General features: G+C 57.5%; 6 protein-coding genes across 6 annotated transcripts; 4 read left to right on the plus strand and 2 right to left on the minus strand.

Annotated features, from left to right (window-relative positions):
* Positions 1-762: 762 nt before the first annotated feature.
* dmg (Dimethylglycine oxidase) lies at positions 763-3,261 on the plus strand (the record flags this gene model as incomplete). Its single annotated transcript, XM_014684702.1, has 1 exon — positions 763-3,261. The coding sequence occupies one exon, from the start codon at positions 763-765 to the stop codon at positions 3,259-3,261; it is 2,499 nt and encodes an 832-aa protein (XP_014540188.1).
* A 1,001-nt stretch (positions 3,262-4,262) lies between these two features.
* fap1_2 (L-pipecolate oxidase) lies at positions 4,263-5,723 on the plus strand (the record flags this gene model as incomplete). The annotated part of the gene is made up of 3 exons (XM_014684701.1): positions 4,263-5,070; positions 5,152-5,392; positions 5,453-5,723. 3 exons carry the CDS (start codon positions 4,263-4,265, stop codon positions 5,721-5,723), a joined length of 1,320 nt encoding a protein of 439 aa, XP_014540187.1.
* A 1,530-nt stretch (positions 5,724-7,253) lies between these two features.
* Positions 7,254-8,170, plus strand: TRYP_8 (Trypsin; the record flags this gene model as incomplete). Its single annotated transcript, XM_014684700.1, has 3 exons — positions 7,254-7,511; positions 7,576-7,775; positions 7,861-8,170. 3 exons carry the CDS (start codon positions 7,254-7,256, stop codon positions 8,168-8,170), a joined length of 768 nt encoding a protein of 255 aa, XP_014540186.1.
* A 239-nt stretch (positions 8,171-8,409) lies between these two features.
* G6M90_00g065880 (uncharacterized protein) lies at positions 8,410-10,396 on the minus strand (the record flags this gene model as incomplete). The annotated part of the gene is made up of 8 exons (XM_014684699.1): positions 8,410-8,631; positions 8,682-8,900; positions 8,959-9,088; positions 9,151-9,262; positions 9,325-9,471; positions 9,536-9,775; positions 9,835-9,939; positions 9,994-10,396. 8 exons carry the CDS (start codon positions 10,394-10,396, stop codon positions 8,410-8,412), a joined length of 1,578 nt encoding a protein of 525 aa, XP_014540185.1.
* Positions 10,397-11,091: 695 nt separating this feature from the next.
* Positions 11,092-12,001, plus strand: sidH_0 (Mevalonyl-coenzyme A hydratase sidH; the record flags this gene model as incomplete). Its single annotated transcript, XM_014684698.1, has 2 exons — positions 11,092-11,486; positions 11,563-12,001. The coding sequence occupies 2 exons, from the start codon at positions 11,092-11,094 to the stop codon at positions 11,999-12,001; spliced, it is 834 nt and encodes a 277-aa protein (XP_014540184.1).
* Positions 12,002-13,091: 1,090 nt separating this feature from the next.
* G6M90_00g065900 (uncharacterized protein) lies at positions 13,092-13,437 on the minus strand (the record flags this gene model as incomplete). Its single annotated transcript, XM_014684697.1, has 2 exons — positions 13,092-13,342; positions 13,404-13,437. The coding sequence occupies 2 exons, from the start codon at positions 13,435-13,437 to the stop codon at positions 13,092-13,094; spliced, it is 285 nt and encodes a 94-aa protein (XP_014540183.1).
* Between the last annotated feature and the right edge of the window lie 345 nt (positions 13,438-13,782).

Here is a 13,782-nt window from a genome sequence, read left to right on the forward strand (position 1 = left end):
TTCAGAGATAAAGGAGGGTGGTGTGCAAGATAAAAAGAGCCAAGGATGGGGGGGGCATGGTAGAGTGGCCTGTTTGATAGCGTGCCGTCCAATCACATTGACTGCTTTGCGATAAAGTGAAGATGAGACGGACTTTGAGTCACGACCGAGAGAAAGGAGGCTTGTGGTTTTTTTTTTTTTTAAAAAAAATAATAAAAAAATATACCGACGCGTACTTCTCTTTATGTTATTGGTTCGAATATAAATCAGCTGGCGTGTATAACCCTGATTTGGAATTTCCGAACCTGTTGGGCAGACCACTGACCAGGGCTGTTACACTGGCCACTTTATTATAGAAACACCAGAGTATCATGCACCTATGCAGGCCCAATGCACCACCGAGCGAATGAGGTGTGTCTACTACTCTATCCCGGCTTGGCGTCGAGATAGCTTACTCCGTACAGTTGCGAGGCAACGCGACACGGAGCTGTGCCCGGCATCCAGGTTCGGAGGCCGATCACGTGATCGCCACTTACACCACGGCGGTGCTCATACTCCGACGGCCAAAACTATCTACACATGTGTATATGTAGTACTTTATTTGTATAATTCACAATATAGACCGTGAGTAAATTATTAAATACAATCTAGTTGACTTGACTTGCGTCTGCCTGCCTTTATTGTCCCCCCCCAGTCCGATACAGGCAGCGGAGGCCACGTCTCGCAATCTTTTGAGGATTTACTTCGTGACAAGTTCGTTGAATCATCGCTGGCAGCGCAACCATGGCAGTCACTGCAAGTCAGCCGCGCGTCGTCATCATCGGCGCCGGCATCGTCGGTGTCAATCTGGCCGACGAGCTGGTCTCGCGTGGCTGGAGCGACATCACCGTCGTTGACCAGGGCCCGCTGGACATGCCCGGCGGCTCGACCTCGCACGCCCCGGGCCTGGTGTTTCAGACCAACGCGTCCAAGACGATGACCCTGCTGGCCAAGTACACCGTGGACAAGTTTCTCTCGCTACAGGAGGACGGCCAGTCGTGCTTCAACCAAGTCGGCGGCCTGGAGTTGGCCACCACGCCCGAACGGCTCGAGGAGCTGAAGCGGAAGCACGGCTACGCCTCGTCCTGGGGCGTCGAGGCGCGCCTCATCACGCCTGAGGAATGTCTGGAGCGGTACCCTCTGCTCAACAAGGACATGGTCCTCGGCGGCCTGTACATCCCCAGCGATGGGTTGGCCCTGGCTGCGCGCGCGGTGCAGCTTCTCATTGCGAAGACGCGCGAGCAGGGCGTCAAGTACATCGGCTCCAGCCTGGTCACTGGCGTTGAGCAGGCAGACGGCCGGGTGTCTGCGGTGGTGACAAAGGACCAGACGATTCCCGCGGATGTAGTCGTCTCGTGCGCGGGATTTTGGGGCGTCGAGGTCGGCGCCATGGTCGGATTGCCGGTGCCCCTGTTGCCCATGGCGCACCAGTACGTCAAGACGACGGCGGTTCCGAGCCAGCGCGGCCGGTATTCGTCACCGAATGGCGCGGGTCTGCCCATCCTGCGGTATCAGGACCAAGATCTCTACTATAGAGAGCATGGCGATCAGTACGGAATTGGGTATTACGGGCACCGTCCCATGCCCGTGGTGGCCTCGACACTAGGCCCGACTCCGGAGCATGTTGATGAGCACAAAATGCCCTCGCGGCTCGACTTTACCCAGGAAGACTTTGACCCCGCGTGGAAGCTGTCGCGGGAGCTGCTCCCGGTGCTTCAACAAACCGAGATAGAAGACGGGTTCAACGGCATCTTCTCCTTCACCCCCGACGGAGGTCCCCTCGTGGGACAGTCGCCTACGGTAGACGGGTTTTACGTGGCCGAGGCGGTCTGGGTCACACACTCCGCCGGTGTAGCTCGTGCCTTGGCCGAGGTTCTCACGACGGGAAAGTCGCAGGTCGATTTGGCCGAGTGCGACATTACGCGGTTCGAGGAGGTCCAGCTCACTCCGCAGTTTGTTAGCGAGACGTCGCAGCAGAACTTTGTCGAGGTCTATGACATCCTGCATCCTCTCCAGCCGCGGGACTCGCCTCGCAATATGCGGGTGAGTCCGTTCTACCATCGCCACAAGGAGCTCGGTGCCTTCTTCCTCGAGGCGGGAGCATGGGAGCGGCCGTATTGGTTCGAGGCCAACGAGGCGCTGCTCAAGGAGCTGCCCGCGGAGTGGCAGCCGGTGGAACGGGATGCCTGGTCCGGCAGGTACTACTCCCCCATTGCGGCGGCAGAAGCGTGGAAAACGCGCACCTCTGTCGCCATGTACGACATGACGCCCCTTCGGCGCCTGGAAGTGTCCGGCCCGGGAGCAGTCGGGTTGCTGGACTGGGCGACGACGGGAAACGTCTCCAGGAAACCGGGGGCGGTGACGTACACGCTGCTGCTGGATGAGCAAGGCGGTATCCGCAGCGACATCACGGTCGCTAGAATTCGTGACGACTTATTCCAGGTTGGTGTCAATGGGCCCGTCGACCTGGCCTATTTGTCCAGGGAGGCTCGCATCCAGACCAAGAATGCGCCGGAAAAGGCCGTCCATGTTCGTGACATTACTGGTGCCACGTGCTGCATTGGACTCTGGGGCCCCAAGGCCAGAGAGGTAATTTCTCAAGTCACGCCAGATGACTTCTCGGACAAGGGGCTCCGTTACTTCCGCGTGAAAAAGGCCAGCATTGCCGGAGTACCAGTCACTGCCATGCGGCTTTCGTACGTCGGCGAACTAGGATGGGAGTTGTATGCGAGTGCCGAGAACGGCCTCCGGCTGTGGGATGCGCTCTGGAAAGCCGGCCAGTCCTGTGGAATCATTGCAGCCGGCCGGAGCGCCTTTAATTCCCTGCGCCTGGAGAAGGGCTTCCGGTCGTGGGGTGCCGACATGACCACCGAGCACAACCCGTACGAGGCTGGCGTCGATTTTGCCGTCAAAATGGACAAGAAGGGGGCATTCATCGGCCAGTCCTCTCTCCGGGGGGTTTCAAAGGACACAATCACCAGAAAACTGCGTTGTATTACCGTCGACGATGGAAAGTCGATGGTATTGGGCAAGGAGCCGGTTTTCTTTGGTGGTAAATCGGAAGGCTATGTTACGAGTGCTGCTTTTGCCTTTACTATTGGCAAGCCCATTGCGTACGCGTATTTGCCTACCAACATACAGGAGGGGGATGCGGTTGAACTTGAGTATTTTGGAACAAGGATTCCAGCGACGGTGACGGCAGAACCACTCTACGACCCGGAAATGAAGCGACTGCGTGGATAGATTACTGCACGTTGATGGAGAAATAGATTACGGCAAGTCATGGAATATGGGCATATTTGGTAAATGATGGAGAAGGCACTTGATTTAATATAATACAGCCGGGGGCCATGATACGTGTGTCACATGTTAGGGAATGTAGCGAGTCGCGACGGTCCTCATCATTTCGTTGCTAGTTGCCTGAGCCTGCAATATTGTTTGGAATGAGATTGACGAATTCCCGCTTACGTTTTATGCTACCCGTATCAGTATAGAATTCAAGCGGGCATGTTTAAGACGAGACTTGCAGAAATCCACGCGAACGGGCTGCTAGCTCAATCCTGTTACCAGTCAAGTGTATCGTTTCTGATGTAGCGATTCTGGCAAAGTACATGACAATCCGCCTGTACTGCAACGTAGACATTAGCAAACGACTCGTTCTAGACATTCTCCGAATTGCTCTCACCGGCAGAAATCCGTCATGATAAATTGCTAATAATAAACCCGAATCGAACGACCCCTCATGCGGCATGCCCCGATGTCGCCAGCCGGTGCCCGATGTTCATGTAATTCACACCTGGCGCGCCCTTCAACTGGGTCGGGTCGATGCCGGCTGTGGAGTCTTATTCCCACTATTTACACCCACCATTTACAAGACTCCCTCTTCTCTTGTCCCCGAATTACGTTTTGGTTTGTCACTGCACCAGGAAGCCAAGCCGGAGGATGCAGGTCACGTGAGCGGCGGACCCGGCATCCAACCCCGAACCCCCGACGGTTGACAAACGAATTCCAACCTTGCCAGGCGACATCGGCCTCGGGGGGGAAAGCCAATTCACTGATAAGGCACCTTCACAGTGTGCCGGACACGGCAACAAGATGGCATTCAGAGCTCCTCGCACCCTTGTACCCCAACAGTAGCCGTGGTGGGGGAGACGGGAACGGGAATACATATAAGGAACTCCATGACCAGCCGCCAACCTCGCCCGTCCTCCTCGCTCGACTCAGCACCGAGCCGACTCGACAGCATGGCCCCTGCCGGATCATCCTACATCATTGTCGGCGCGGGGGTTTTCGGAGTGTCGACCGCCTACCACCTGATTCGAAAGTACCCCTCGGCGTCGGTGACGCTCGTGGACCGCGATGCCTTTGACGCCGACAGCCGGGTCGCGGCGTCGTGGGACTGGAACAAGGTGATGCGCGCCGACTACGACGACCCCGTGTACTGCGAGCTGGCGCTCGAGGCGCAGGACGTCTTCACGTCGGATCCCCTGTGGCGGCCGTTCTTCCACCAGACGGGGCTCTACTGGATGTGCGGGCGCGACTACGCCCGCGACTGCATCCGCAACTTTGAGCGGCTCGGCCGCCACCACGACATCTCCGTCTGGCCCGTCGACGAGGCGCGCACCATGTTTGGCGGCCTGTTCAGCGAGTCCGACTACACCAACGTCGAGCAGGTGCTCGTCAACCGGGCCAGCGGCTGGGTCGCCGCCGGGGACTGCCTGCAGGCCGTCACCCGCAGGGCCCTGGAGCTGGGCGTCGCCTACGTGGCCGACGAGGTGGCGGCGCTGCAGGTCGACCGCGCCGGGCGGTGCACCGGCGTCCGGACCGCCGGCGGCCGGAGCCTCGAGGCGGCCCACGTCGTCCTCTGCACCGGCGCCTTCACGCCCAAGCTGCTGGAGGTGAGCGCCGCGGCGAGCGGCCTCGACGCCCTGCAGGCCGGCTCGAGGATCTTGGCCGGCGGCATCACCACGGGCATGACGCGGCTGGACGATGACTCGTACGCAAAGTTTGCGGATATGCCGGTCGGCATTCAGGGATACACGACGCTCAAAGGTAATAATATACTGCACCGTGTCCCCCTTTACCGCTGTTGTTATGTCTTGAGCAAAAAGGCTGACTAGTTGATGGTTCCAGCGCCCTTTATGGGAAGCCTGCCGCCCACCAAGGACAGGGAGCTCAAGTGGTGGGGGCAAAAGATCTTCAAGAACACCAAGGAGGTCCTTCCCGGGCGCTTCATCTCGATGCCGCCCGCGGAAGCCGACTATGCGCAGTGGAAGATATCCGAACGGCTCAAGGAGGACATTCTCAACGTGAGCAGCGCCTTTTACGGAAGCCAAGCTGCAAAGTGGAAGTTTGAGAAGCACCGCATCTGCTGGTAAGTCCGTTGCTGCCGTGTTTACTGCTGGCGCTTGGCGAACTGACCATCTACATCTAGGGACGCCTTCACCACCAGCTCCGACTTCATCATCTCGCCGCACACGGCGGCCAAGGGACTCTACGTGGCGACGTGCGGCTCGTTCCACGGGTACAAGTTCTTCCCCGTGATTGGGAAATACGTGGTGGACATGCTGGAGGACTCGCTCCCGGCCCAGCTGGCGAACAAATGGGCGTGGGACCGCGAAAGGCCCGACCCGTCCGTCAACCCCGACTGGCCGACCTTCGAGATGAAGGACTTGCTGGATCCTGTGAGGGAGTCGAGGCTTTAAACTGCCGCGCAGACACGTCGAGTGTTTCCATCACATGAGCTGTTGCCGCAGCGGAAGCAGGGCCTTGGGGGAACTTTTGGTCTCGGCAATACTATATGGCGCAATACATACATTAATACACGTGCATTTCATGTTTCTGACTGGAGGCTTGCTTCTAGTTTCCCATCTCGGACGTATACCGGAGTGAGTAGGTGGCTGGCAGTCTTGAGATGGACCGTTGGGCGTACGTAAAAATCGCGCGGCGTTGATACGAGTCTTTACACCTGCCTCGAAAAGTCGTCAATGGCGCCTTGCCAAGCCGAGCACTTGAGGGTATATGGAGACTTGGACACAAGTCTAGACTGATTATCTTGGGGCAGAACCTATAAGCTGTGGGTTGGCGCTCTTGCAATTTATGGTTATCGCCGTGAAAGGAAGGTTATTCAGGCGCAGGGGCTCCGCCGGGATCCGCCGCCGCAGGTTCCATTGTGAATGCGACCTTGGTTGATGGTGTAATCCAGCGAGTTTCCAAGAATAGACGACTGCCACAGTTGGAACTTGGAAGTTGGGAGCAACTATGCGGCGTGACCATGGTTGATAACTGGCTACATATGTACTGCTCAAGTCACGGGTGCATGGGTCAACGGTGCTTGTAGCCGGCAACCGTCAACCCAGAGTCCTAGTTGAGACAACATTGAACATTTGAACGTTTGCAAGTGAGAATGATTGACACATGTAGCATTTTACGCGCTACCCATTCTCCACACCTCTCCGCCGTCCGTCTGAATGGCTACTAATCGCCAAGTAGTACTTAGTACATAAAGTATGTAGGCGGCGCCGATCCGAGGCCCAGCAACACGAGGTGCTGCAAAGTCAATCCTGTCTGCATCGGCGCTTGACAAAGTCCAGAAGGAGACACGGGCCACGTCGTCCGATTCGGACAATGATCGACCGTTTCAAGCGGCCGCGTGCGCAACCAGCGTTCTTGGTCCAAGACGGCGCGCGATCCCTCGACGCCATTGGCCCCCGTGCCCAAGGGATGCCGGCCTGCCCAGGACCGAATCAGAGCTCGCGTCCGCCCTCGAACCTGCCTCTTCGGATCTGCCAAGAACGGTCATCGTGGCCCGCTGGCATTCGATGTTTATCGTCGCCAGCCCTCGGCGCTCGATGCGACCTCGACGCCGTGGAGCGTCCATGTCGTACCAGACTTGACTTGACTTGACCCCTTCGGCCATGTCCCGTCCACTGCGGCTCTGGCTCGTGACTGTGCGCTCGCGAGCTTTAAGCTTCTTTTACGCAAGATCGGCAATCTCTAGCACGGGCTTTGACCCTGATGGATCGTCTGTGATTGCCCGTGTCATCGCCTCGAGCCCATCAACTCGATAGAATCGGCAGGTGACGGCGTGTAAACTGAACCAAGTCTGCGTATAAATACGGCCGAGGCCTCTCACGATATTGGCCTTTCTTTTTTTTCCGTCTTCATCCCATCAGAGCAGTTCGACTCTTACTTCTTGCACTTGACAGTACAGCATCTCCGGTCCCGCCTACAACATGGTCTCCAAGGCAGCTCTCGCGATTGCCAGCGCAATCTTTGCCGTTCAGTCGGCGACGGCCGCGCCGGCCAAGAATGGCAAGTTCATCGTCGGCGGAGAGGCTGCCGCCCCGGGCGATTTCCCCTACATCGTGGCCCTGTTGTCGAGCAATTTCCAGTTCTGCGGCGGCACCCTGGTCAACAACGACACTGTCATCACCGCGGGTCACTGCACCAGCTCAGACGTTTCGGGATACGAAATCCGCGCCGGATCACTGGTGAGTTGTACTTGTCCGGGACTCACATCTCACGACTAACACGACGGCTTTTTGCGTCCTGTAGGCCTCGGGATCTGGCGGCACCAAGGTCAAGGTGCGCTCGGCCACCCGTCACCCCAATTACAACGCCAACAACCTGGACAATGACGTTGCCGTCTGGAAGCTGGCCACGGGGATTCCTGAAAGCGACACCATCAAATACGCCAAGCTGCCTGAGCCGGGCTCCGACCCAACGCCCGGCACCAACGTCACCGTAGCCGGCTGGTACGTACATGCACACGCGCGACGTGGATGAAGCTCCCGAGCCGAGCCCAGATATTGATGCCAACTGTCTGACTTTTGAGTTTAGGGGCCGTTTGACGGAAGGCGGAGCGACGCCCGACAAGCTGCAAAAGGTGACGGTTCCCGTCGTCGACCGCGCCATCTGCAAAAAGGCCTACAGCACGCCCACGCCGCTGGAGATCACGGACAACATGTTTTGCGCGGGCCTGGAGAAGGGCGGCCAGGATGCGTGCCAGGGAGACAGCGGCGGCCCCATTGTCCAGGGCGATGTGTTGATCGGCGTCGTTTCGTGGGGCACCGGCTGCGCCCGGCCCAACAAGTACGGTGTTTACACCAGGCTGGCCAACTATGACAGCTTTCTCAAGAAGTACCTGTAGACGCCCGTCGTGGCAGGACATGAGCATGGTGCATGGTTGAGAAATGAGCTTCAGCCGGAATCATTTGCCTTCTCTCACACTATGAAATGGGCTCTCCCGTTGGCACAAATCATAGCATATTGACTTTAACACATTGAATATATTGGCATGAACAAGCAGTCGTCTACATCCCGTTGGCGCAAATCATAGCATATTGACTTTTGTCACATTGAATATATTGGGCATGAACAAGCAGTCATCTACAGCTTCGTCTTGGCATCGAGAAAGAACAGGTTCCGCCCGTCCTCGCCCGTCCGCACGCTTCCCGTCTTTCCCACGTGTTCTGCAGCCGTCGTCGCCAGCTGAGACAAGGTTAGCTCGTCGCCGTGGTTGGCGAGGAACCGCCTGCCCGTCCCTCGTAGTCTGCCGACAATGAGGCCTAGTCCCGGCGTGCCATCCCGGTTGTACTCGATGGTATAAGTCTAGAACGACGTTAGCCCGTGTCCATGCGGCCGATGCTCCCAACGCTCACCTCGATCGTGGCCGTGCCCTCTGCTGCTTCAGTAAACGGCGGGCTGTATCCGTCGACAACTTCCGGCAACGGGTTGCTCGTCGGATACGCCTGCCCGTCTCCCCTGGGCCGGGCCGACAAGCACAAGGCATGCTGGTGCGTCAGCATGCCGCCGTTGGCGAGAATGAGACCAGTGCTGTGCCTCTTGGCCCGTAGTTCCCGGGCCATGGCGGTGATGGCCTTTTGCCACGTTAATACAGTGCGGTGGCCTGCGCGGACGCGTGCGACGGAGACTTACGTGCATGGAGTAGTTGTTTCCGGCGCCGCCGAACGAGGTCAAGCCCCCTAGGAGCGTGATGGGCTTCTGCCACGACGTGGTCGACAGGCCGACGTGGTCGCAGGCAAGCTTGGGCACAATGGGAAAACACCTGGCATGGCTGTGTCAGTGGCGGCGACTCCCACCATGCAATTGCGGCGGCCGTGTACGTACGAGTAAAAGTCGTAGCAGTCCACATCGCTCGCCGAGAGGCCCGAAACATGCAGCGCGGCATCGATGGACTTTGTGATGGCTTCGCTGTGGTGCAGATGCCGCCGTTCCCAAACTGGCGAGGGGTGCAGTTAGCATCCAGCGATCAACGACTCAACGGGCTACGTGTGCGCTCACAATTGTCCTTTTCGTGCGTGCCCGCGCCGCCCAAGACATAAATCCACCTGTCTTGGGGAATACCAAGCTTCTTTGCGTGTTCCGTCGAGGTGAGGATGCAGGCCGCGGACAAATTGACGCCGTTGAAGGCATTCATCAGCAGGGGATCTGGTCAAGGCATTAGCTCGGCCGTTTGATTCCTTTGTCGGGGGGGGAATGCGGGTGGCGTTACACGGATCGCAAATCATCCTGTTCTTCTTGGACACGAGGCCGATTTGCTCGGCCGTCTTGGGAGGCTGCTGGTAGTTCCACGAGTACACATTCTCGGAGCCGATCCGGTCAAACTCGGCATACATTTTGGCAGACTCGGCGGCGCTCTCTGCTGCCGACAGTCCCCGGTGCGCACGGCGGCCATTTTCGTACAGAGGGTACACATGGATCGGCAGGCCCATGGAGTGCAAGGTGCCGGAGCCTGTGCGAGGCGCATTAGACCACATAAGACATGTGCCGTGCGATGTGCCGACTACCTACTCTCTTTGAGGATGGAAAGGTCCAGGGATGCCAGCTGCTTCCCGTTGGGATCAGGCTCGAGCCAGCCCTTGGGGGGGTTTTCTCCGGCTTTTTGGCAGGCAGCAACTGCGACGGCGAGTTAGCAAACACGGTTCCTCGTTTTTTTTGAGGGGGGCAGACGCGGAAAAGACTTGCGAGATGCCAGCGCCTCTCCTCCCGTCAAGACGGAGACGAGGCTCCTCCGGGCGGCAATGTCTCGGGCGGCCTCGTCGCATTGCAGGGCGGGCTGATTGCCGCCGTGCTCGCCGAGGACGCGGCGCGTGGGCTTGATGCCGAGTCGATGGGAAATGACGGCGGGCAGGTCATTGTACGCCCATGTCCAGGTTGGCACGACTCTCAAGCTGTCGACGTGCGCCAGCAGAGACTCCTGCGCGGCGTGGTCGAGTCCGCTGTCGTCGACGGCGCGACGAACAGCGTTGACCATGAGCTGTGCCGGCTCGACGGCGTCTTCCACCTTGAACGACTTGTTGCGCACGTCGCCCACGCCCACGATGATGGGGACCGCCGGTTGCTGCGTGGCCATGGTGCCGATGCCGTCTCAGGGGGAGTGAAATGGATGCAAAAGACCACGTACAGTGACTACGTTGTTTTGCTGGTGGAGAGGAATCTTGTCGAGGGTCAACGTAGTGTTTTGATGCTCTGCTGGCTGGTAAACTGTCTGGTACGTATGTAGCCGGCAATCCCATGTGCTGCCGAGTACATATTCATTGTCCCAAGTCCAGCCTCTCGGCCGACCAAAAGTGGTTGCCGGCGGGGTTGACAGTTGACAGACTACCGAGTCTGGCCTGGTCTGGCCAATTCATTTATCAACATGGATCAATGATTGAGCATTGACGGAATTGACCCGCCGGGCAGCCTCTGAATATTTGGCCCGATAGTCCGATCAACCCCAGCTGGCGCGTAGCTCTAGCCTCTGAGCCGGAGTTGGGGCGGCTCCCGGCAACCGGCCCAACATTGCATGTACATGGACAGTCAATGCGTGTGTGAAGATTGAAGCGGGTGGACGCATCGAGGTACATGTACAGTCGATGCTGTTCCATGTCAAGTAGTTGCAGCCACTCGGCAACCAGAGCAAGACTCTCGCATCATTGATCCCTTTTCTGCACAACGCATCACGTCGTCGTTTTTATATATATTGACTCGACTTGACATTTCCCCTTCTGGCCACGACAGTCGACTCATTCTTCTCTCCGCGCACCCAGCTTGGTCTTCCTCACCATGGCGCCATCACTCGCCTCACAGCCCCCCGAACTGTCCTTTTACGAGCTCAGCTTCCCCGCGGAATATGTGCTGCTGGTGACCATCAACCGCGAGTCGCACATGAATGCCATCCCCATGGCCGGCCACTGGCAGGGCGAGCGGCTGTGGCAGTGGTTCGACGACGAGCCCCAGCTCCGCGTCGCCATCGTCACCGGCAAGGGCACCAGGGCCTTTTGCTGCGGCGCCGACCTCAAGGAGCAGGCGCAGAAGCAGCACGCCCTCGAGAAGCCCGACGCCCCGGCCTTTCCCACCGGCGGCTTCATGGGCCTCACCACGCGCGTGGGCAAGAAGCCCGTCATCGCCGCCGTCAACGGCTTCGCCCTGGGCGGCGGCTTCGAAATCGCCCTCAACTGGTACGTCTTCTCTCGCCATTGACGGCGCGCGGCCACCCCCTTCAAGAAAGGTACTTTTTTTACTCACTATCCGCAGCGACATGGTGGTTGCCTCGCCGTCGGCCACGTTTGGGCTGCCCGAGGCAAAGAGAGGTCTCTGGGCGGCGGCCGGGGGCATCCCCCGCGCCGTGAGGACGTTTGGCATGCAGATGGCGTCAGAGATTGTGCTTGCCGGCCGCGTCTTGTCCGCCGCCGAGGCGAGGGACGCGGGTTTCTGCCGGGTGGCCGCGTCGCCGGGCGCCGTGGTGGGCGAGGCCGTCGCGCTGGCCGAGGACGTCGCGGCCATGTCGCCGGATGCCGTGATTGTGAGCCGTGCCGGTCTCAGACAAACGTGGGAGACGGCGAGCGTCGAGAGGGCAGCCCAACTGGTCCAGGACAGATACGCCAGGGGTCTCTTGGAGGGGGAAAATCTACGTCTGGGCCTCATGGCGTTTGTTACCAAGACAAAGCCAGAGTTTGTACCGTCAAAGTTGTAATAATACATGTAGCTGCCATTTCTGTCCAGAGTGTTTATCACGGCCTCGACTACGCGTGACAATGGGATGCAGTCGGCGCCGCCAAGCAAAAAAGAAGCTTCAATGTTGTGTCGCGTAACACAGCCCGCTACACTGAGACTGGTTGTACGTACAAGGCACTGGGATGTCAACATTGGTCTGCAACAACCCGGACGCCACTGGAGACGTCAGCCAGTGCTGGTGCCGTATCTGGTACTCAAAGTACCGGACATAATTGACATTGTACTCAAGTGCTACTGCGGAGTACGGCCGTCGCTAGACCCCGGGGGCCGAGGCTCTCGGCTGTTTGGACCGCGTCGAGGGTCAATTGATGCGGGGTTACCGACCGAGTTGGCATTCAATGTTCCATCATTGATGTCTGCTTAACTGCCCAGGCACCTGGGTAACTACAACATCTGGTAAGAGTCAATTCAATTGATGTTTCAAATGTTGATGGCCGCGGCTTCTTGGCTTGTCCGTGCCCTGTCGCCCAGTGCTCCATTTCAACACGACGCGCAACCTTCGCTTCTGTCGGATGCAGGACTCCATGCGGACAAGGGCAAACCGTTCAATGTTTCGTTGGCCCCTTGCTTCAGCAAATATCTGGCGAATACATAGGGACCTCTTTACATACAATCTCGCTACTATGCGTTGTCGCACACGCCTGGGTCTGCCTGTGTAATACCCTATTGGTCACTAGGAGAACAAGGATAACGAGAACAAAATAGCGTCTAGGGTAGCTCATGAGTTACACAACATTTGAACATTTGTAGAAGTTCCTGATTGACTCGCTTTCAGGCGAGAGTAGCACCGACGACATACAAAAGCTCGCAGTTGAATATAGACACAGCCTCGATGGGTCATCTTGTCAATGTAATGATTCTATTCATCTCAGTAGCCGGCTACGTAACTAGCAGTGAGGCTATTCCTATGCCCAGTCTCTCCTTTGCGTAAGAGGGAAAACCGTACTTGGCCATGTACTAGTGACGTGTCTAGCCAGTGGCCGAGTCGGATGAAAACCCCTACCGCACAACTCAATCCTTGACGATGCATCCGTCTGCGTACACTTTGCCTACTTCTGCTGCTGCTTGGGAACGCCCAGAATGTCATCCATCTGACTATGAATCGAGTTGAGGTCGTTCTCTAGTTGCTGTTGTTCCGGAGTATACGTCTTGGTGAGCTCCTCGAACTTGGCATCGCCCTGCTTCTCCAAGTCCAAAAACTTGGTCTTCTTATCGCCCTTCAAGGGCTTGTCGTTGAAGTCAAAGATCTGGTCTCCGCCGTTGTTGGCACCTTGGGGGGCCGCCAGGGCAGATGCGGCAACTACATGTGTCACAATGTTAGTTGTCGGTTATGGGGAGAACAGGAGGCGGTGGTGACGCACAAGCCAGAAGAGCAATAGCAGTGAAGCGAACCATGGTGAAGTTTGCGGGGGGGTTGGGTATATAGAAAATAATGTGGTATAATAGTTTTGGAGAATAATCAAGACGGTAACCAGACCGAATGAATTAACAAGCAGAATCGAAGATGAACCGAGTGTGATGTGGTGTGATGGAGTGTTGTGAATGATGTGCTTCTGTGTGCTTGCGAGCTGCTCTATATATACTCGGATGCACAACTGATGATGCATTGCATGACGTCGCAAATTGTCAGCAGACTCAGTGTTTGTTGTTTACTTTGTATGAGACGTTGGGGCAACGCATGTTTCAGTCGCAGCTGCAACATGGAAAGATGATATCGCAAGGTTCTGCTGGGTACAAGGC

This window comes from Metarhizium brunneum, chromosome 3 (genome assembly GCF_013426205.1).
Source record: "Metarhizium brunneum chromosome 3, complete sequence".
NCBI lineage: Eukaryota > Fungi > Ascomycota > Sordariomycetes > Hypocreales > Clavicipitaceae > Metarhizium > Metarhizium brunneum.